The sequence below is a fragment of the Loxodonta africana genome, chromosome 14, assembly GCF_030014295.1.
Source record: "Loxodonta africana isolate mLoxAfr1 chromosome 14, mLoxAfr1.hap2, whole genome shotgun sequence".
NCBI classification, from domain to species: domain Eukaryota; kingdom Metazoa; phylum Chordata; class Mammalia; order Proboscidea; family Elephantidae; genus Loxodonta; species Loxodonta africana.
In genome coordinates, this window is record NC_087355.1 from 59470192 (window position 1) to 59494962 (window position 24771).

At 39.6% G+C, this 24771-nt stretch overlaps 1 protein-coding gene across 2 annotated transcripts in view; it reads left to right on the forward strand.

Annotated features, from left to right (window-relative positions):
* Positions 1 to 589: 589 nt before the first annotated feature.
* The window catches only part of TRHR (thyrotropin releasing hormone receptor), a 42357-nt gene continuing 18175 nt past the window's right edge, over positions 590 to 24771 (forward strand). For both annotated transcript variants that reach the window (XM_003408437.4, XM_010588453.3), the window contains exons 1-2: positions 590 to 1562; positions 2093 to 2969. In XM_003408437.4, the coding sequence (XP_003408485.2) occupies positions 2181 to 2969 (789 nt within the window). In that variant the 5' untranslated portion in view covers positions 590 to 1562; positions 2093 to 2180. The remainder of the gene's footprint in view (positions 1563 to 2092; positions 2970 to 24771) is intronic.

Sequence of the window (24771 nt, forward strand, 5' to 3'; positions counted from 1 at the left end):
GGCAACCCCATGTATGCACAGTAGAACTGCTCCATAGGGTTTTCAAGGCCATGGCCTTTCAGAACAAGATTGCCAGACCCGTCTTCCAAGACACCTCTGGGTGGGTTGAAACACCAGCCTTTTGGGTAGTTGTTAAGCACTTAACTGTTGGCACTACCTAGGAACTCCACAAACAAAAAGAGGTAAATATTTGCCAGTTACAGGGTGCCACTGAGTTGATTCCAATGCATGCCGACCTCATGTGTGTCAGAGTGGAACTGTGCTTCTTAGGGTTTTCAATGGTTGATTTTCAGAAGTGAATCAGCTGGCCTTTCTTTCAGGGCGTCTCTGAGTGGACTCCAACTTCCAACTTTTCGTTTAGCAGACAAGCGTATTAACAGTTTGTACCACCCAGGGACTTCAGTAGACAAATGTTAACATCTGGTGAATTTAACTGGTGCCTGGGAGACATGTTCCTGAGCTTCCAGGAAAAAGTATAAAGAATTATCCATGGGCTACATAAGAGAAAGAAAAATCAAACTGAAGTGTACTATTTAAAAAGAAAAAGCTGGCTCTAGAAAGCTTCATTTCAGAGGTGAGGTACCAGAATGGCACTGGACTAGATTCTCTGGAGAATTTTTCCACCTAGAAGTAAATTGAGGCAAAATGTTGTTGACTGCTACATGTGGCCAGTAGTCCAGAGGGTGGGTGTAAAAAGGAAAGGCAGCCAGAGCAGTTAGGTATTCTAGTAAGTGGTCCAGAGCCAGAGCTGAAAAACCAACTTAACAGATCACATGTAGGTTTAAATTGATATTCTCAGCTCAAACGGTTTAAAAAATAATAATAATTTTTATGAGCCTTGGAAGATGGCAGCTGAAATGTTTTAAAATCAATTTTAACTCATTTTGCATTTATATGATATGAGAAGGGGAGCCAATTTTGCTGGTTCACTACAGAAGTAGTCTGAGGGCTTCCATAATAAATAAGGGAGTTGATTTTAGCTCAGACAGATATTTCAAGCTTCAAGGGTGGTGTCTGGACTGAGAAGGATTTGCTGCCCCCAAAGTCCCACCAAACAGGCAGGGTTCGTGCATTTCAGAGCAGCTCAGAAATTGGAGTTTCTGTAGAACTACTTAGACAGACTATAAGCAACTACAAAATCAGCTGCTTCCAGACCACTTGCTTACGATTTCAGCCTTGCAGATTGAGGACTGTATCATCAGCACATGAAAAAGTAAATCCTTCAAGGGGGACAGATTATGAATCAATGAGGACTGACTGGCATTTGTGAGTGTGAGTGTATCTGTGTGTGCGTGAGTGCGCGTGTGTTCTCATTAGGGGACGAACTATGATTCAACAGCCTCGCTGCTGCCGCTCCTGCTGCTGCTTCTGCTGCGGCTGTATGGTCTGTCATTAGTTGAAAAGGGCTGTGAGGGCTTAGAGGAACTGCAGTTCTGAAGACTGAGCACTGCTAAGTGGGCTCCCTGTCAAACAAAGTGGATGAGATTTCCTGTGGAATTGGAAACTTGGAACTATTACCACTTCACCCACCCAGGAAAGCAGGCAGCACTACAGAGGACAAGGTAAGAGGTGGAATTGTTCTCTGTTGGATATGCAGGCAGGGGGCTTAGAGAAATATGGGCTCAAAGGCTTGCTATTTTATAGCAAAGGGATCTCACTCTCTAAGAGCAAAGAAGGCACCCACATTGATCATTGAATCTCTTGGCTTTTTCTCCCTGGCATCTTTTTCTTCTCTATTATACTTTTTCCAAGCATCTGAGAGGTCTCTGTATCTTTAGTTTTCCGTCAGCAGATATTGTTTAGTTTTTGCCATTGGGAACCCTTTCAAAGCAGGGAGCTTTTCCTGTTTCTCTTTTCTTAATCACTTTTCTCTATTAAGAGGGAAACGCTTTATTACCGTGAGCTAGTCAAAACAGTTAGTCTATTCCACACTAGAGCTGCCATAGAAGGAGTTTTCAGGAGTACCTCTCAGCTCCATAACTGTAGAAAAATGGGAGGTGAAAGAAGAGGAAGTGAGAGTTACCTGTCAGTGACTGGGACTTGATCTGAGATGGTGAGGCTGTGAATGAATATGTACTACAACTCTTCACAGGGGATAAGACCACAGTGATAAAGGAAGGGCACTGGAATGAAGACGTTTTGAGAAGCAAGTGTTTCAGAGAAACTTCAAGTCACTAAAGATGGAAAACGAGACAGTGAGTGAAATGAACCAAACACAGCTTCAGCCGCGAGCAGTGGTGGCCTTAGAATACCAAGTGGTCACCATCTTACTTGTGCTCATTATTTGTGGTCTGGGCATTGTGGGCAATATCATGGTGGTCCTGGTGGTCATGAGAACCAAGCATATGAGGACCCCCACAAACTGCTACCTGGTGAGTCTGGCAGTGGCTGATCTCATGGTACTGGTGGCTGCAGGCCTCCCCAACATAACGGACAGTATCTACGGTTCCTGGGTCTATGGCTATGTTGGATGCCTCTGCATTACTTACCTCCAGTACTTGGGCATTAATGCATCCTCTTGTTCAATAACAGCCTTTACGATTGAGAGGTACATAGCAATCTGTCACCCCATCAAAGCCCAGTTTATCTGCACATTTTCCAGAGCTAAAAAGATCATCATCTTTGTATGGGCTTTCACATCCATTTACTGTATGCTCTGGTTCTTCTTGCTGGATCTCAATATCAACACCTATAAAGATGCTACTGTGGTGTCCTGTGGCTACAAGGTCTCCAGGAATTACTACTCACCTATTTACCTAATGGACTTTGGTGTCTTTTATGTTGTGCCAATGATCCTGGCCACCGTCCTCTATGGACTCATAGCTAGAATCCTCTTCTTAAATCCCATTCCTTCAGATCCTAAAGAAAACTCTAAGACATGGAAGAATGACTCAACCCATCAGAGCAAGAACTTGAATTCAAAGACTTCTAACAGGTGTTTCAACAGCACAATATCTTCAAGGAAGCAGGTAAGCAAGTCTAAACCTCCAAGTCAACAGAGGGGATGTGGGATGGAGTTCCGTGTGAGATGGGCTCAACTTTGCCCTACTTAGCTGATGGTGAAGCCAAAATACAATCACGCGAATGTTTGAGAGTATAAGCTTCTGCTTTACAATTAAATTAATCTATATAGCAACCGAAGATCTAAAAATAGATGGAGAAAATTTGATATCACAGCAGCAGGTATAAGTTCTGGGACTATTAAGATATAAGAAAATACAAACAGAAACTCTAAAACTCCATTTATAAAATGTTTATGCCTCTCTGAGAAATGTTATCAAAATATTTAGACCATTCCCAGCTTCCATAGGGAGGTGCTGGATATTTTTAAGAATTCTATTGCACGACAAAAAATTTACAAGAATGTTTCAGAAAAGATGAGTCAAGACAATAGTGAAACTTCTTACCATTCTATAGTTGCTCACATATTAGACATATTATTGAGAGGGGTTCTTAGATTCATTTTTTTGAGTCTTAGTCAGGAAAGATTCTATCGCCTTCTCCTCCCCCTTATCCTACCATCTCCCTAAAAATTGTCCCAGCATGCAGAAGCTGAAAATGCACTTTGCTCAGGAAATTTTCTAATAAAAGGTCCAACACCAAGCTCAAATTGATATAGAAAGTGGTTGAATTTTTCAGAATGTGTGTTTTCTCTGCTAAGCGTAACTGGAAAATCCCTTTATGCTTTCCCATCACCTAATGTCCATGTGGTTACAGCTGAATAGTGATTATACGTGTGAATGAAGTGCAACCCTAGTAAGATAGAAAAGGTTTATCAGACAATATAGAAATAAGATGTTTTGATATCCTGTACACACCTATCTACATTTACACAATTGTCCTAAGTTACAGATGTACTTAACTTTCAGGCCTTTTTTGCTCTTTGCTGAACAGAACAAACACATGGTAAATATTTATTCTCATCGTTGAAAAAGTAAACTCGAACTGAACAATACTGCTTCTTTCAAAGGGGTTGAATTTTCTTTCTCTTTTTTTCTATAGGGAATAGAGTTCTTCCTGGGTGAATAGATGAAAACAAGCTGTATTTTTTTAAAAAATATGCATATGAATCATCTATGTTATCACTTCCTAAACCCTAGGTTAGCTGATATGTGAAGAATTGTAAATGGACATATGAGCACACAGTGAAATAGGACACTAATAAACGTAGGTGTTTTAGGTATGCATGAAATGAATAATGAACTCTAACAAAAAATAAATATAAACATTTTAACTGTTATTGTAATACTTGATTTATATAACATTTCTTATTAAAAATACCTATATGATAGAAAGAAACCCTGGTGGCACAGTGCTTAAGTCCTATGCCTGCTAACCAAAAGGTCAGCAGTTCAAATCCACCAGGTGCTCCTTGGAAACTCTATGGGGCAGTTCTACTCTGTCCTATAGGGTCGCTATGAGTCAAAATTGACTCAACGGCCATGGGTTTGGTATATGATAGAAAAAGAAGATTCGAGCAACTATTGCCAACTCTTAGACATCTATTGCTAATACAAGGCCTATCTGGCCATCTATTACCCAAAATTTGATTAATGAAAATTCAGAGAGATCTGTTGACCATCTGCTAAGACAAACATTAACAAAGACAATAAGGGAATAAAGAATATATAAATCTCAATTAGAGACCGAACATGGGTTAATGTGTGCAGCAAGGAAGGCCAATGAGTAAATTCATTCATTAGACTACAATTTACAGTCTTATAAATTCTAAAAACTCGTTTGTCTGAACTAATGTCCTTTCTTTCAATTAGCATCCATTAGTACCTATCAGCATTAATAATGTCCTTTAAATTGCTAATTAAGTTACATGTTCACACTCTTATTTCAAAGCTATTACAGATAGGCTATCTTATAAAGGCTGTGTGGTAGAAGAAAGCCAAAGATTGGGCCTGAATCAACCTGGGGTTCAAATTTCAGGGTTCCAATCAGGCAGGGTGACCTTGGATAAGCAGCACTCTCTGTGCCTTAGTTTCCTCATCTATAAAAGGAGGATAAATAGTAACATCCAGGGTCGATGTGAAGGTCAAATAAAATGTCCTATGAAAGATACCTAAAATGGAGTGTTGCCTAACACCTGAGTGTTAATTAGCCTCCTCCCTATATATTTTTTGTTATGTTGGTACCTGTAAGGGAATTACTGAAAATATATATTTTTGTTCTGAAAAATATATTATTATTTAATCAAAGATCATTTGTTGAATAGATGTGTATATGGTGTAATAACTTCATTAAGGGACTTCTTAATACTTAGGACATTTGAAAATGTATTCAGAGCATTTGACGTTGTCACAATAACATCACTGTCAGTTGGCACTCAGAAACCAACTCTCCACCCTCCCCCCCCAAAAAAAGTTGCCATCCATTCAATTTTGTCTTATATGGGCCCTATAGCCAGGAATCCCAAATGTCCTGCAATGTTTATGACAATTATACACAATGAATTCAGTGCCCTACTACAAAAGCCAGTAACACTATCATTGATGAAACATGAAACAACATGTAATTTAGTAGGAGTGGATTTAAGCAATATGTTGTGTGATTCATTCCTGATTAAACATGGAACGGGAGTTCTGAAAAAAAGAAGAGAAATTGTCGGCCTAGAGGCATGAAAGGAGGCTTCATGGAAGAGGTGGCATTTGAGGAAGCTCTTGACTGCTGGGATAATTTAGAAAGTGAAAGTGAAGAGGGAGATCATTCCATGCAGAAAGGACAAGGCATGGGGCTAGGGATGAGACTCCGTGGTATAGATTTGGAGAAGGGGTGAGGAGTGGTGCATATGAGATGGAGCAACTTGGTTGAGAAGGAGTCGCTTGGTTGACTACAATAAATGATATATTTGGGGGAACAATGAAAAGTAAGATTGAACTGGATAGAAGTGTGTATGTGTGAGAGAGACAGAGAGGGAGAAACAGGGAGGGACAGGGAGAGGGAGATAGGACCCCAACTATCAGGCAGAGAAAGAAGTTTGAACTTAAGGTAGAGGCAACAGTGATTATGAGCAGGGAGCGACAATGACAAAGGTGGTGTAGTGGTGTTTGGCAATGAGTGAGGTGACATCTGTGGACCTGGAGAATCTGAAGGGCCAAAGAGCGATGACAGAAAGACCGCTTTGTAGGTTGCTGGTAGCAATTCAGGCATGAGGTGCTAATGTCCTCTATTTGGAGAATTTAAATTAAGTTGTAAATCAGAGACATATTTCAAAGAAAGAAAGGGTGAGATGTGAACATTTTGGACAGAAAGGATGAAGAAAGCAACCATGAAACGTGACGCCGGGGTTCTGAGTCTGTGGTGCTCTGATGAATGGGAATAAGAGTTGCAAAGGAGAGCCAGTTTTGTCCGAAATCAGTGACTCCCGCTCTGGCTTTTTCCCCTTCTGAAATACTTCTGTTCTTAACTCTCCAAAAAGTTCAAACCTCCACCTCTGATAACCCAAAGACCTTTATTTTAATATTTTCTCGGCCTCTCTTTTCTTTCAGGCAAGTTCAATTTACTTTTTAATAAATACTCCGTCCAGGCCAGGTCTTCTTTCCAACTGAGTTATTAAAGCTAAATGTGAATAGCCTAAAAGAAGTACATTTTAGAAAGAAATAAAAGAGCATTTATATGTAAAGGTCAAAAAGTGTTTTGTTTTGTTTAAATTTATATCCCCTTTGCCAAAAATCCAGCCAGAATCTTTTTTTCCTGTTATTCAGAGTTTCAATTATATTTTAGGAAGCACCTAAATATTTGGTAAATTCAGTGAAATGAATTACTCAAGCCAGTGGCTTAGAATCACGTAGGCAAAAGAATTATCTGACTGACTAAACCTTTTGCTTTACAATTGGTTGTTTTGATATTGAAGAGACACAGTCAAAATTATCACCTTTGTTACGTTTCAGCTTTATCTATACAGTGCCAAAAGATTACTTCAGTTCTGTCAGTTCAGGTGTTCACAACTGTGTACATAAACTCTCTCTATTATTGACTGTATATTTCTACGGAATTGATTGGATCCTTCAGTATTTTGGAGGCACAGAAACACCTGAATACCTTGGAAAAGGCTGATAGAATGGATAAATACATTCCATTCAAGTATTTACTTGAAAAACATGCTTTCCACAGGATGCAGGTATACTTTATACTCCACAGTCAGGCTACCCGTTTCATTTTCAGCTGAGTCATTCTAACGTGTTTCTCTCTTCTTACAGTTTAACTGGTGGGAGAGCCGCGTGACAGAGTCCAAGTAGGAGCTTTGAGAGTTCATGGCAAAATTTTCATTATGGGTTTTACTTGACTAATCAAGCATTTAAATACCAAACAGTCTTTGTTTTCCATAAAATTTTTAGAGCCTCCCATGTTATTAGGAAGAATGTTCATAGCCAAAGAAACAAAAACATCTTTCCTTTTTAAAGAAATTTTCTGCATTTTACTATTGTTGTTGTTATAAAAGCAATCGTGTGCATTATAGAAAATACAGAAAACTCGGAAGAAGCAAAAAGGCACCCCTTACCCAACTCTCAAAGACCACAATTAGTAACAGTTTGTCATATTCCCTTTCCTTTGTTTTCACTTCATCATTTTTACATAATTATAGTTTTATATACATATAATTTTGTACATAGCTTTTTTTCTCACAAAATGTTGAAAATAGTATTAAAGAGAATGCACAGAGTAAAAGTGAGCAGGATTTTAAGTCAGTTTTTCTGAACATCAGTTTTCTTATCAATAAAATGGGGAGAACAACAATTACTTCATTGCGTTGTAAGAATCAAACAAGATGCATCTGACAAAATTAATCTCTGCTCTCCTCCCACCTGTCCAGTCAGTTACTGTCCATCACTCTTGTCCTCTCTCAGTGATCACCATACCCCCCAGCAACCTCCTGACTCTCTCTTAGTCAGTTCACAGTAATACAAAGTCTTTATGGGAAATGAAGGAACCCTGATGGCACAATGGTTAAGCGCTCGGCTGCTAACAAAAAGGTATGCAGTTTGAACCCACCAGAGGAGCTGCGGGAGGAAAGACCTGGCCATCTGATCCCGTAAAGGTTGCGCCTAGGAATCCCTATGGGGGCAGTTCTATAGGGTCACTATAAGTCAGAATCAACTCAACGCACATGACAACATAGGTAATGAAGATTCTCAGATTAAGAAATGACAAACATAGCTTCTCTCTTTTCCACCTGTCTCCCTCCAATTCCTACCTCCAATGCTATTTACTTTTTAAAGGCAAAATCTTGAACGAGGAAACCCTTTAGAGCACAAATGAGAAGAGGCATGATAGTGGAATGTCAGGAAGTATGGTTGGTATTTGGAAGCATAGAGTACCTTAAATTGTACCACTTATGCAACCCAATATAATTGTGCCTCTCCCAGGGTAGCTGAATCAATGATTAACCTTAGAAGACAAATGAATAATACTAAACTCTTCAACATTAGGCCTAAATTAGAGGTTTCTCCACTTCACTGAGACTGTTTTCACAGTGCTTGTACAGGTTCAGCTTTCATTTTTAACTGTTGATTGTTTCATTTGTTTTAATTGTCCGACTTGAACTATATCCTTAATAGTATAAAGAGCTGTAAGCTGGAAGAAACTTTTCACTTAGCACACAGGTAGCTAAGTTTTTGTCATTTTATTTTTATTATTACAGAATGGCTTTCCATTTTTTGATTCATATCCTGGACAAGGAAAGACTTTGTACACATCCCATAAATTGGCTGAGTGAAAATCCCTTGTGGTTATATGCTTTGTGTCTTTTGGTTTAGGTGAGGACACATTGTTTACTACCAATTTTATATTTTCAGCTTTGAACCATAATTTCATCAGTAGAGAAAAATAAAATTTCTTATGTGCTAGTATTCCTACAGAATTTTCAATTTGGCCACATACACACAAAAAAAAACACCTTAAAATCACCTAACCTTGAAAAACTACTTGATACTTTTTTATGCTTTGTGCTGCCTCTTGTGAATTCTTCAAACTGAAACCAGATATCCCAAGTCCCAGACAAATGAAGACGGGGCCATAACTATTGTATAGTCTCCTTGACTTTTTTTTTTTTTCTTCCCATGAGTTGAGAGAAGGGCAAAAGGTATAAAACCAAAGCTGAATCAACATTAAGAAAAATTTTGTAGTATCTTCCTAAATTCAATTAAACATTCACTCACAACTCAAAAAGAACCTAGCACTTTCCTGGGTATGGAGGCTCCAGAGATACATAAAGTCAAGTTCTTCACCTTCAAAAAGCATAATTTGGACATGTTCACAAATAACCCTGAACAGAGCGTTATATTCTATGATAGAGGATGTGGCAGCCGCGGGGGAAGAAGCAAAATGGGAGAGAAGGAAGGAAAAACTTATGGAGTACATTGCATTTGATCTGGGTCTCTAAGCTTGGGTGGACTATCTAAAAGCAGCAGTAAGGAGACCAAAGGAAGAAAAAAGACAATTCAAGAGCAAGGGAATAAATAGAGGAGGTGACTGAGCATGTTCTGGGAAGGGAATAGTCTAGTATTGTTGAAATGGGGCTATGTAAGGGAATTGTCCAGTGAGGGAGTCTGAATCGGATCGTAGTCTTACTACACCTAAGTTCTGCCTACTTCCCTCATCCTGTCTCTTGTCACTCTATATACTCTAATTAATACACACAGTTAAAGCTATCACCTATATCCCTATGAGTCTCCAGTATGTAGCTCTAGCAAAGACTTCTCTTCACCCGTACACTTAATAGTCTTTGAACCTCATGTAAGTACAACAAATCCAACATGCCCAAAGCTGAGCCCATTATCTTCCCTCATAACTCTCTACCTCCTTTCTTCCCTATATTAGGTTCTCAGGCCAGAGATCAGGAGTCCTTCTAAATGCCTTTCTGTCTTAATCCTCAAATCTAAGCAATAGCCGAGCCCTGTAATTCTAGCTCTTAACTTTCATATCTGACCTATTCCTCCACTCATACTTCTGTTGTCCTAGTTTCACCACCTCTCACCTGCTGTACTTCAGTACACGCCTGACCAGTATCTCTGACTTCCATTGCACTCTCGCTCAAATCAATCTGAACATTGCTAAGAGATCTAACATACAGATATGTTATCAAAATGATTTGATAGTTCCCTAAGGCCTAGAGTTTAAACTCCTTAGCATAACAAATATGGTCCTGGTTGCTTCCTACCTTTTCAGCTTCATCTCTTGTGACTTTTTCAACTCACACTTTAAGCTTCAGCAATACTGAAATATTTATAGTTCTCTGAACATGCCACGTTCTCTCAGCTGGAACACCCTTCACCTGGCAAACTCCCAATTATCTTTCAAGTCTCAGACTAATGTGCCCCTTCGACAATCCCTATCAAGCCTTCCCTGAATTTCTCAGGCAGATTTACATAGTTGACTGCCTAGCCGTAACTATATATGTTAGATATTCTTGCTGTGTTTCCATAATACTTTGTAAATACTTCTGGTTTAGTAATTCTTATGTATCATGCCTGTTAGCCTGTCTTCCCACTAACACTAACATTCTTAAGAATGAGGCCTTGTATTCCCAGTACTCTCAGAAATGCACTTGGCATATGGTAGGCCAAGACAGAGAGACATCAGTTCAGGAAAGGAAAATAATATTAGCATACAGATAAAGATAAGAACAAATCCATCCGAGCACCCCCATGTGACTAATTTTCCAAAAGTAATTTGCACGCATCATCTTATTTCAAAAAGAAATGTATTCAGTGCCCTCTAACGAGTTTTCAAAGGCCTCTAAAATCTGACCCTTTATTATTTTTCTGGCTTTGTTTATCCATTATTTCCTTAATTCAATACACGTTTATTGAGCACCAATTTCATGCCAGGCGCTGTTCTGAAGAACTGATGATAGTCACTAACTTTATGGAACTTCCAGCATAATAGGAAAGATAGACATTAAATGACAATTGGAAAACACATGGTTAGACTCTACAGTGCACAGAGAAGGCAATAAGAAAGGGGTAATTACTGAATTTAAGTTGGGATTGTAAGCCTCCAACAGAGTAGGCATTCACCAGGCCAATCCGAAAAACAGAAAGACCTTCAAACCAGCAGAAGCCACCAGTTGCAACCAAGTCGAGCCCAGGGCAAGACTTTGGAAGGCCCTGTTTGTCTTCTGATGGCACCTGAACTTGGTTCTAAAGCACTGAGGATCCACTGAAGGCTTTCAACAAGTACAGTAGCAATTGGGATTTGCATTTTGAGAACTTTATTCTGAAAATTATATGGTGGAGCCAATTCAGAACCAGGGATGAAACTGTTGCAGCAATCCAGGCAAGAAGCAAGGGAAACTTGAATTAGGGATGGTTAGGAAAGGATGTAGATGAGAAATATTTAGGAGGCAAAATCATTAGGATTTAGTGACTGATTTGGCAAATGAAGAGAAGGGAGAAGTTTCTAAAGGGAGTCCCAGATTCTTAGCTAGGATAACTGGGCAGATGATGGTGTTATTAAATACACGAAGGCGTCAAAGGTAAGAGAGATCTTAACTATATTTATTGCTTTCCTATAAAGTTAGGCAGGTGGCTCACAAATCCCCCCACACATACCAAGATCATTTGTACTTTCCTTCCTTTTTTCGCACATGTAATGCCTGTCCTCCCTCCCCTAGACACTTCCTCTTCTTGGTGCTTCCAGATCTTTCCACCATGCTCTGTTATAGAGCTCAGGCTGTGGTTAGACCAAGACATACCATACATTGGACATACACTGAAAGTCAGGAGAGCATGAGCTCTGGAGTCATAAAGATGTTAGGTGCAAATCCAAGCTCTCCTCCGTTCTAACTCTATAACTTTGTATAGGTTCTTTTACTCCTCGGTGCTTCAATTTGTGTATATGTGAAGTGTATTCTAATAAAACCCAATCCTAGGGATTCTATGAGGAAACGCCTGGTATATAAGTACTTAATAATTCTTATTTGCTTTCTCAGTCCCAGTCTCATCATTTCCTCTCTGCATTGTAGGTGAGGAGGCTGATACCCTTGCTTCACTGATCTGTTGCAAAGGCTTCTTAAAAAGTCTCCCTGCCTCTTAATTGCCCTCTTCCTATTTATTCCCTAGAATGCTATCAGAATAATCTCCTAAAACGAAAATTTAATAATATCATTATTCTGCCCCAAATCCTTCAATATCCACATTCTTATAAGTTTAAGTCCAAAGTCATTGTCAAGGCATGCTGTTATTGTTAGCTGCTGTCAAGTTAGTTCTGGCACATGGCAACCCCATGTGTGTCTGAGTAGAACTGTGCTCCCTAGGCTTCTCAAGGCTGTGAACTTTTGGAAACAGAGGCACCTCTGGGTGGGTTTGAATCGCTAACCTTCCAGCTAGCAGTAGAGCACTTAACTGTTTGGGCCACCTAGGGCCCCCTCATGATATACTAGGACATTACTTACTTTCCCAAACTCATCTTCTACCTGCCCACCAATATATTCAAGATACCATTCTACCAGCAGTTCTTTAACTGGCCAAGCTCTATCATACCTCCAACCCTTTGAGTATGTCCCCTCCCCACCAGCCTTGAATGATCTTCAGTGTCTTATTTGCCCTGTGACTTCCCATCTACCTTCTCATAGGTCACGTTTCAGAGCAGGTTTGCCTGACCTTCCTTCCCTCAATAGCACTTCGTTCTTTCATCTTTATGGCACATCATGTTATAATAATTTGTTTGAATGTCTGTCTCCCCCACAGATCATGCACCACACAAGGGCAGGAACATTACTGCATTCATTTTTGTGTCCCTGGTGCCTTGTATGGTGCTAGGGCATATTGATGAATTATTAAGCTGATAAATAGTTTAAAACATGAACTGGAAGAGTCAAATATGACTCCAATGACCTTTTTCAGGAGACTCAAATGGTAGAATTGATGAAAGATATGCTGAGGGAGAGATATTAAAAACACTGTTAGAAATGGTCAGTTTAAGATGAGGAGCTGTAATGGGGATTTATCGTTTAATGGGTACAGAGTTCCTGTGTGGGGTGATAAAAAAAAAAGCTTTGGAAATAGAGGCGATGGTTACACAACATTGTGAACATACTTAATGGCACTAAATTATACTTAAAAGTGGTTAAAAGAGTAAATTTTATGTTATATCTTACCACAATAAAAAAAAGAAAGGAAGAAAAACATGAGAAGTGAGAAACTGTATTAAGGAATTGGAAATATTAAATTGTAAGTGGGTAGTCGGGATGAGAGATGTGAACTTGAGAATCGTTAGAATCATGGGAAAAAAGGTATGAATTTTTTTTTTTTAAGTATTGAATTTTAAAAGAGGGAAGGAAAAACTGATTTAAAAAAAATTGAAGGAAAGTTTATGGTTAGGAGACTAGAAAAGAAGGAGATTCTTTGCTAAAGATGAAAAGACCTATTTCTGCCTCTTGGAAACACAGCCAGAGGGCAAAAGACAGAGTTTTAGGAAATGCTCACGGTTGGGAGGGAAAGCAAAGAAGGAAGAATGAACCGAAGAAAGAGAAAAGGTGCAGTTAAAAAAAAAAAAAAAGTATTTATTTAAAATTAATAAGCCATGGCCTCGCCACTAAAGTCAAACAATGCTCTTCAGCGCTGTATAGGAGGCATGTGAGAAGAATTTGAACAAATTAAAATTTAAATTGGCTCTGAGTATTAAACAGGGCCAAATACGTATGCACACAAAATAGGACGAATAATGTAAAATACCCAATAGCCATTTCTAGTTGAAATAAAAATAGATAACATCATTTCAGAAAAGAAAATACTGCAACCTCGGCGACTTTTAGCTATCCCCCTTGGAGAGATCGGCCTGAGCATAACTGTATAGCAGCTGCAAGTAAGTAAAGCATCCTGTGCCTCTCCATCCTGTGCCCTTGTCGCTTGAGTTCTGTGGGGATCTACGGCTGTGGGAGAGCTCGGCATATTTTCTGCAGGCAGCAGCTCTTAGTGTAGAAAACCAGAAAGTGACTCAGTAAGAGAGGTGGCACCATTGGGAGACAGAAAGGGGACAGAGGCAGGGCAAATGCAGAGCACCCAATGAATTTTTAAAGATGATTTGTAAAGTCAAAGGCCTCTAGTATTACTGCTAATGTGCAGGACTGACACCCTGCCATGTTCACTCTGGTAGGGGTCTCACTTCATGGCTGACACTTCTTGGCAAACATTTGAAAGATTATTCATACAAAAGAATTGGGTGGAGGTGACGATTGTGGGGAAGAAGGGACATGTAGGGGGCATTTAAATAGTTTCTTCACTACTAGGAAAGAGAGCAATCAGCTCAGATTCAGGATGACTTTATAGGGGAAATATTTAACTATGGATTATAAAGTGCTAGAAGCCTAGGTGGTGCAGTGGTTAAGAGTTCAGCTGCTAACCAAAAGGTTGGCCATTCAAATCCGCCAGCCTCTCTTTGGACATCCTATGAGGCAGTTCTACTCTGTCCTATAGGGTCACTATGAGTCAGACTTAACTGGATGGCAACGGGTTTGGTTTGGGTGGTACAAAGTGCTAGAATGGCCCCCTAGGGATTTCTTTATGAATCAGTTATACATCTCTTTGAAAAAGTTAAGAGCAGTTAAGTCAATCTAATGTATAAACCAACTGTAGTGTACAGTGGAAGTGCTACCCAGTGATTAAGGATGGTCTAGTCAAATGATGACCGTTCCTTCCAGTGAGTTATTATATGGAGTGGGAAAATAGTGGAAATACGGAAATAAATACTCTCCTACACTTTTATTGAAAACCTATTACATATTAGTGTGGTAGGCACTAGGATACAAAAATGAACAAGGCAGAGTCCCTACTCACAAGAAGTTCACAGTTTCATAGGGAAAACAAAAAAGTAAACTGATAACTAAAGGCACAAAGGAATAAGTGTTATCATAGCAAAAAACATAGATTAACATGCTTTCTGGCACCTGACCCAGAAGACCTAGGTGGGCAACAGAAAGGCTTTCTGGAAAAAAGGCTCCTAGTAGTTAAGAGCTCCACTGCTAAGCAACAGGTCAGCAATTTGAATCCACCAACAGCTCTTGGAAACCCTATGGGGCAGTTCTACTCTGTCCTATAGTGTTGTTGTAAGTCGAAATCAACTTGACAGCAATGGGTTTTTGGTTTAAGCTGAGCCTTGAAGTTTTGTAGGTGAAGATGGGAAGGCAAATGGTTCAGGCCGGGGGACTATACAGGTGAAGGCCAGGGGTTGAGAATGAACGTGATCCATCCAGGGAAATGCAAGTAGCTTGTTATTAAGACAGACGACAAAATGATGAGGCTAATGAGGTAGGCAGGGACCAGAAAATAAGGTCTTTGTCTAGTTTTCTAAGGGATTTGGATACTACTCTAAAGTCTTCTGATCTGAGAAGTCATTGGAAGACTCCTAGGCAAGAAATGTTATAACTGGATTTATGCTTGAGGAAGATCACTCTGTCCACGATGTAAGCAAAGGGTTGGACCAAGGCAAGGACAGTTCGGGAGGTGTTGCAACAATATGGGCCAGATAATCTGAATGATTCAGCAAAGGCCCAACGTGGTAAGATAATACCAGTGAAGATAGAAAGGAATTGGTACATTTCGAGTAGAAACCGTAGACTTTGTGTGACTAGACATGTATAGAGGGGACAGAAAGGAATCAAAGGTGACTCACTTGATCCACTGAGAGAGAAAGTGGTTTGAGAGTTGAAAGCCTGCATTCTGGAATCCAACCCCCTGAGGTCAGATTCAGAGTTTGTCACTGACTATGCGATGTAAACAAGTTAATTAACAATCTTGAATCTCAGCTTGTCCATCTCTAAAAGGGATGATTATAATAGTACCTATTTTACAAGGTAGTTATTAGGATTTAATGCAAAAATTCACATAAAATACTTCACATAGTGTCTGGAACATGGAAATAATAACAATGTAAGTTATTGTTATTATTAAGGGGCCCTGGTGGCACAACTGTTAAGAGGTTGTCTTCTAACCAAAAGTTCAATGCTTCAAACCCACCCAGCAGCTTCATGGGAAAAAAGCCTGGTGATCTGCTCCCATAAAAATTACAGCCTAGGAAACCCTATGGGGTACTTCTCTGTCACGTGGGGCCACTCCGAGTAGAAATCAACTTGACCGCATCCAACAACAACAGCATTGTTATTATTAATTAGGTAGTGCAATTTACCTAAATGAGGAGCATCTGATTCCAGGGGGTTGAGGATGTTAAGTTCAGTTGTGCTCATGGTGTGTTGGAAATGTCTATCGAGTACAAGCTTACAGTTAGATGTAGGGATCTAGAGCTCAGAATGGTCTGGCGATGTAGATATAGGAGCAACCAGTATACAGAAGGCTCGTTGAAAACAATGAAATAGATGTGATGACTTGAAGAAATTTTTTAAAATAAAGAAGGAAGCCTGGAGTGGCTAGAATTCTGGGGAGAAGGAGATGGAGAGCCTGTGAAATAAAGACAGCAGGAAGGGGCAGAAGGAGGGAGGAAAAAAACAGGAAAAAGTAGAGTTACATAAACCAAATGAGGAGACTTTTAAATAGTGGCCGATGGAAAGAGACAAAGATACAAGCTGCACAAACACCCCAAAAAGCATATTGGTAAACTTTGGGGGCACAGTTGCCATAGGGTGTGGGGGAAATAAATTAGTTTGCACGGAATTAGCGAATGAATGGATAAGAAAAACAGAAAGTAAAGACGATAAAAATAGACAACTGTTTTTTAACAAGCTTGATTGTAAGAGATAGAACAGTAACAAGAAAGCAGGGTGTGTTTGTTTTATTTTGCTTTACTCATTGAGAGAGCAGAAACCTGAGCATGTTCACGTACTGATTAGAAAGAGCTAATGGCGTGAGAACAATTACTTGTAGACACGCAAGTAAGAGTCAATATTGATGGAGCATGGTCCCTTAGAAGACCTGGTGGCACAGTGGTTAAAGTGCTCAGCTGCTAACCAAAAGGTTGGCAGTTCGAACTCACCAGCGGCACTGCAGGAAAAGATGTGGCAGTCCACTTCTGAAAAGATTTACAGCCTAGGAACCCCTATGGGGCAGCTCTACTCTGTCCTGTAGGGTCGCTACGAGCTGAAATCGACTCAGTGGCAGTGGGTTTGGTTTGGTTTGGCATGATTCCTGAGGTAGCAAGAAGAGATAAGTAAGGAACGTAGGCAAAGTAATTAGCCTTGAAGAGAAAAAAGTGTATGTTTTTTGTCCTTGTTGGCAGGGACTGTATCTAATTCACTGACTCGTCTGCTGCATCTAGCACGGTGTCTGGCACATAGGAGTGTCCCATAAGTGTTTGTCAAATAAATGAATAAATGAGTGAGTAAAAGAAGGAATGAATGGTATACAGGAGGAGATAGATGACATGGCTATAGATACATTTTAGGTTTTGAGATAAGAAGTCCTGAGTTCTTATAAACTGGTCTCTATTTTCTCAGTGAAGTGGAATGGAAAATCATTGAGAATGCTGAGGGCAATAGCAGGAGAAGAGGTCATGAATAGCAGGGAAGGTGGCGTGGCAATTTAATGTGGAGAATGGGAGAGGTAGTTGACAGGTCCAACAATAATAGCATTAGGTTCCATTCTCTTTTAGACAAAAATGAACTGGTATGGTGGTAAATTATAGGTAATCTGAATTTCTTAGTGACATCTAAACACTCTGCTGTGGGTCTGTTCTTGGACTCATTCCGAAGAAATATCTTACTCAAGGTAATTAAGAAAATCAATCATTTTGTTTGGACAATCACAGGTACTTCTCCTGAAGCTCTTTACAGATGGTGCCATATCTAGATGAGCCATGTTCATTGACCAAAAGCTAGCTGGCATTGCCCTCAAGGTTGTTTCCTTTCCTGCAGCAGTGAGTGAAGACACCCCCAAACAGTGCAATTTCACATTAAGCACTTAATTCCTCTTCACTGAGGCAAAGATCTATAGTAAAGGGCCAGACTGAATTGGATTTGATGCACTGCCAAAGAGCAGGAATTTCTACATTTGCCAAAAATTTCCGTCTGAAACCCAAATCAGTAGAAGCCAGGCACCTCAATAAATCCATTACTCAAAAACACTGAACAAGACCAGCTCATGGACAGTAACTCCTTCCTCACAATCTTGAGGCAGGTTTCTTCTTTATCAGCATCCTCAGGAGACATGCCTTAGGTTCACAGCCTGTTTTTGTTTCCGTCAAATATTTTGGCTCAATTTACTTTATTTCTGTAGAATACCTTTAAAGGAGATACACTCAGAAGCAAGTGACCTTGCAACAAAAGCGACACACTCCATTTTGCTCACAGTTCTTTACTTTGCTACTGAGTTTACCCCAAGGGAAGATAGTATCATGAAGTGCAAATACCCTTAAAAGGAATCAGCATGATCAAGGGTACTTAGCCCTTTTCTTTCGTATGCAAGCATATTGGTTTTTGTGCCTCACCAAGAATCTTGAGAGTATTAACGGCAAAAGCCAGAGAGGTTCCACATAATAACACTTTATTAGTACACCACTCCTCACTCTGCATAATTCATTTGTTTATTCCTTAGGGGTGCTCTCCCAACTCAAGGAGTACGTTCCAGCCACTCAAAATCCAGTGCAGACCCAAAATTCAGACAGGTGGAAAATTGCTGCTATTGACTGTGGCTTTTAAACTAATGAGTAACAGCCTCTGTTGCTGGCTCTTCCCTACCTCCCAATTCCTCAGAATAATTAGTCAAGAGAAGCTTATTGCCCCCATCTTACACATGTTTTAAAATAGACGGATAGCAATGCATATACCACATGTAGAGAAAGCAGTCTTGAATATATATATTTTTTAATCATGAAGACTGAGGTGCCAGAGGAAAACTCATGTCCTTATTATGCCCTGTTGACCTGGGTAGTGCAATGGTTAAGCACACTCTGCTGCTAACAGAAAGGTTGGTGGTTCGAACCCACCAGCAGCTCCGCAGCAGAAGAGGCCTGACAATCTGCTCCTATAAAGATTACAGCCAAGAAAACCCTATGGGGCAGTTCTACTCTGTCACATGGGGTCACTCTGAGTTGGAAGAGACTCAGTGGCACACTCAACCAAAAATCCACTGCTGTCAAATCAAGTCCAACTTATAGTGACCCTATAGGCCAGAGTAGAACTGCCACAGAGGGTTTCCAAGGCTGTAAATCTTTACAGAAACGGACTGCCAATCTTTCTCCTGTGAGGTGGTAGGTTCAAACCACCAACCTTTTGGATAGAAGCCAAGCGCTTTAACCACTGCATCACCAGGCTCACTTGATGGCACACAGCAACAGTCAAAAAATGAAAACTTCTGGGCTGTGACAGTGCAAATTATGTTCTCAAATAACATTTAACTTAACTTTTAAGGAAGCTACATTAATTTTTGCAAATGTATACCTTATTGTAAGCACACTATCAAATAACACTACCATCTTTCAAAGAATTACAGAGTGAAGTTATGATATTTAGAATACTATTTATTCAATGAATTCACCTTTTTGCCTCAACCACACTGAACCGACACAACCCCAATAATTAAGGATAATCAGGCTATTTAGTGACACCTAAGAATATAAAATTATTTGTTCAAAAACACTGATAACTTATCATAAAGACAACTTAAAGTATGATTAAAAAAAGGATAAAATTCACAAAACCATTTTTCCCTAAAGAGAAATAGAAATGTCTGCATGTAGACATTCTTGGTAAACTGTTATACAGTAGTGCTGGGGGAAGTACTGATTTCCTTGTATTCTAATTACCTATATTTTATATATATATATATATGCCATGTTTACAGTCATCCTAAAGATTTGAACACATTATGTCTTAGTAATGTGTTTCAAAGAGGTTGTTATCAACCTTTATTTCACCCCAAAACACCCGAGGTATAGGACATCTTCCCTTCAAGAACAGGGGCACATTGTAACACAAACCCAAAGGTGAGGCAGCACTACAGGCTCTCCAGAGAACACGGAGAGTTTGGAAAACTCCACCTAGTGATTCTTACAACCCTCTTCAAAACCTCCTCATCCCAGATCAGGAATCACTGTTCAGATATTTTATCTTGGATTCTTCAGTTAATATCATGCAAAAACAGCTTATAAGAATATTTCCAGATATCAGTTGTAATCAGATTTTCTAGACTCAAAGAAGAAAACACTTGAGTTCAAAGTACATTCAATTTGAAGATCATGAGAAAGACAACAAAGCTTTGTGGGGGTATCTGAGAACACTGATATTTCCCAGATGGACGTCTTTGACCGGCTCAGTGGCAGCTAACACCACCATCACCAAGGGTACATATCTTCTGGGAACGTAGCTACAAGAAATATTAAAAAGTGAAAGAGGATCATGATATTTTTTAGGTGTTGGTAGAGGAGTAAGGCTAACCATGATGCTGTTACAAGACAGATCAAATTTTAAATCAAAATTTTGGTCCACAAGCTGAGGACCAGCATTATTTGATCCATATTTCACATAGGCTCTGTTCTTTTCTCCATGATTAGATGAAGAGCTTGAAAAGAAAGTATCCAAAAATCACAATAGCAGTTTGAAATATCTTTTATGCCATTGTCTGTTTTATTAAAAGTGTTCAACTATTCCAGACATCAACAAACTATCGCCACAGCCCAAGTCCAGCACCACTGCTTATTTTATTATTATTATTTCTTTAAAATAAAATTTTATTGGAAGACAGCCATGCCCATTCATTTACATTTTGTATGTCTTTTACTTCACACTACAACAGCAGACCTGAGTAGTTGCAACAGAGACTGCGTAGCCCACATGGCTAAAATATTTACTACCTGGTCCTTTGCAGAAAAAGTTTGTTGACCTCTAAATTATTCCTATTAAAAGTCTGTGTTAAAATATTATATACCTAGCACAGGTCCTAATACATAACAGGTGCTTAAGAAACAAATGATAAATAAATATGTTTTGATGTCACAAAATTACCAACAGGAAACTTCAAACTTATCCCAGGCAGCCTAAATTAGTGTCTAGTGTGTCGCCTGTCGTCATCTTGGCTCTGCATCCCCGAAAGAAAATGCCTTGCCTGTTATATGAGAGAATCCTTGATTTCAGCAGGCTCTAAAAATACAAATTTATACTCTATAGATGCAGAGTGACGTACAGAGAAATAGTTTTCTACGGCTCCACTGAGTAACAGAGAGGTAACAAATGATTGAATGTGACAATAGAACGGAAATGTCTGTCACAAGTGGGATATCTGTCTTTTGGAATCAAATCTCATCTTACTTTGGTCTGTATTAACATAGTGTCAATCAACATCCAGTAATGGGAAATGAACTCAGTATAAATCATATTGAGTAGGCATTTCCCTAGCCCTTTATTATATTTCTTAAGTTCTTCATATAACAGCTTATCCAACAATTCTTTATTTCTACAGAATTACAGACTGTTCCCTGAAAATATTCCTTCTCCACGATTTCAATCTGATCTACTGTGTCCGTTATTGAGAAGAAATTCTTACATATTGATTTTAATTTTTAACTGCAAGCTTTTTTTTTTTTTTTTTTTCCTGAAATGCCAAGCACTGTTTTCGGGGCTGCAGATAAAATATTCAATAAACATTATTCCTTCCATCAAGATTTCACATAACAGAAGAAACCAGACACAAAATAATAATCACATTTATGATTAGAGCTGGAAGTGTCAAAGAGCCACGTGGAACTCCATGGAGAAAGCAGAATTTAAACAGCGCTAGTGAATCATCTGTTCAATAAATATTCATCCCCTGAATATTTATTGCACCTACTAGGCATCAGATCCTCACAAGAATGTTGCTTCTTGCAGGTAGGATAGAATAGGGATCCTTAGGGAGCTATCATTCTTGGGAGGAGAGAGAGAAAATAAACAGGTGAATAAATGAAAGAACAGGATCTTTTCAGATTGTGACTAAACAGTACAGACAAAACAAACAGGGAGATATGAGAGAAGGTAACTTGGAGACGCATTAATACACACCTCTTTCTCCAGTAAGATTGACTTCTCTGGATCTGTTTTTTCTTCATCTGTAAAATATAGAGAATACCTAACTCATAAATTCTATAAAAATTAAATAATTCAAGAAAGTCCCTGGTGTTGTTTTTGAGATATATTAGGAGTTCAATAAAATTTTATTATTGTTACTATTATTAAAGCAGATAAATGCAAAGAACTTTCATTCAGTCTGTTAGGTTAACCGATAAAGCTAGCAATCCTTACCAATGATGCAGAGATATCAAGTGGGGGTAAAGATATAACAACTCTTCGTATTAGAAAAGTACATTACATATTACAATGTGTTCTCATGTCCTCCTTGCAATTAATTCTCTTATATGTATTTTCTCTTAGTAAATACAAACATCAAGGCTCAGAAATCTTTGAGTGGTAAAGTTCAGATTAAAAACCGGGTCTTCTGATTCCAGTCCCACATCTAGCACACGAGAAAGCTAAAAACAGTGGGAAAGGCTTGAATTTATGAGTTGTTGAAGGAAAGTAGCAAACCTCCCCCATTTTGGCTGTCTCTCTGAGTTTTTTCAGAACAGCTAGAAAATGAGCTCTGTATCTTGGACAGGCCCAAGAGTGGAACAGTCTGTCTCTCCTGGGAGAGGTACAGATGGGGAAGTCAGGTACCTCCCAGGTACTCTGAGCCCATAATAAGGGGCTTTGTCCAAGACCTTTAAAAACAACTAAATGCCCACTAAGAATTTGGCAGCTCTGAGAGTTTTGCTTCTGTTTAGAGATCACCTCCCTGCCCCTCCATTGTTCACATTTTACATCTTAAAAGTCTTCTCTTTGATTTCCCAGCCCTATTGGATAAGCAACTGAAGGATTACTTATCTACGCATCAGCCTACAATGTCTTCCTTCTTCTTCTTGCCGTTATCTGTCATCGAGTTAGCCTCTGACTCATGGTGACCCCATGCACAATAGAATCAGACCATTGTCATCCACAGGCCTTCATTGGCTAATTTTTTGGAAGTAGACCACCAGACTTTTCTTCTTAGACTGTCATAGTCTGGAAGCTCTGCTGAAACTCATTCAGCATCATAGCAACACACAACTCCCACTGACAGATGGGTAGTGGCTGCATTTAAACGTGCATTGCCCAAGAATCGAACATGAGTCTCCTCCACGGAAACCAAGAATTCTATCACTGAATCCCCACTGCCCCCAATGTCACCCTAACCGGCCTATATAGCCAGAGAAGCAGAGGGAAGAGACGAGGTTGGGTAATATCTCCCTCAGAAAGGATCAGTGTTTTTAGAGAAGTGTTATGGCTAGCAGCTGGACTCCCAGCCCAGAGCCAGCCAAGATGCCCCATTCAGAATTTCTAAGGTCTGGTTCTGAAAAGAAAAGTAATCCGTATAAGTAACCATACCCTAGAGAACAGAGGTAAGAAATCTATAGGAAACTGTATCAGAGTAGACTTTTCAGTATGTTCAGCCATTTGTCAATAATTTACCTCAAAGATAGAACATTTAGAAAAAGGCTAAATAGCAAACTCAACCTCCGGCAGATGAACTATAGCATTGTTCCAGCATGGCTCATGAAAGAATTCTGAATGACATTTTATTTTCTAAATTGAGATGTTATTGTAATTTGAATCCCAATGCTGCCATCTGAGTTTTTCCCTTCCCAGCATGTTTCCAAATATCCGCCTCCTGGGAACAAGAAAACATCTAAGCAACAGGAGGGAAGGCAGCCCTTCATCATGCACAATTATCAGGCTCTGTAATCAATACTGAAATCTCCAAGCGACAATAGTTGCGAGTAGTGCAGAAAGTTTTGCATTTAATCCTCAAGTCTAGCTGCAAACGTTACCTGGCTCACAGCTGTTTTCCACTCTTAGCAGAAGAACCCTGAAATAAGAAACATTTTAAAATGTATTCCATCAGGGTTTAGTGCCAGAGTGTGACTAGGAACATCTTGGTTAGGTGATGCCAGCATAAACCCTGGGGAAACTAATTCCCATCCTCCCTGTTCCCCTCCTACAAACAGCCTCCACCAATTCCAACTTTTAAACCCAGGTTTTTTGTGTGTGTGTGTGTGTGTGTTTTCAGTTTTACAAACTTCCCCCAAAAAGGAAAAACCTTGGAGTCGAATACACCTGTCCTTGTGTGGCTTTCATTCGTGAGACAAGACTTTTCTGAGCCCCAGTCTTATCATCTGAAACATTCAGATAAAGTAGGGCTGTTATGAAGAAAATACCAAACATGTTGCCTGGTACTAGAAGGCATTTTATACACCTTAATTCTCTTCCTCCCTTCGTCAGCTAATGCCTACTCCTAGAGTAGAACATCTTCAAATTCCATCTCATTTTCTTCATTCTAAATTGAAATATGTGAAGAAAAGACTGTACAGTCCCCATCTAACACAGGCCCTTAGCGATCCTCCCAAAGCAAGGCTTCCAGTCACTCCGGGCCTCTCTCTCTCACCCTTGAGCAATTTTGGTGTATAACTTAGCACTGAGCCCTTGCCGCATAATCAGGGCAGCTCGAAGCCTCTCACTTCCCCACTACTCCTGTGTTTGCTACTCTCTGACTTGCTCTTGAAACTACAAAGCTTCCTGGGTTCTCCCACACCAGACTTGGGTACAAAGTTCTGACCACTTTCCTCAAGAAAAGCTTTCAAACTTGGTATTTTGGGATGCTTAGTAACTTTACTAAGGAGCCCCAGTGGTGCAATAGCTAAGCATTAGACTGCTAACTGAAAGGCTGGCAGTTTAAATCCACCAAGTGGCCCTGCAGGAGAAAAGACCCAGTGATATGCTTCCCTACAGCCAAGAAAACCCTATGGGGTAGTTCTACTGTGTCACATGGG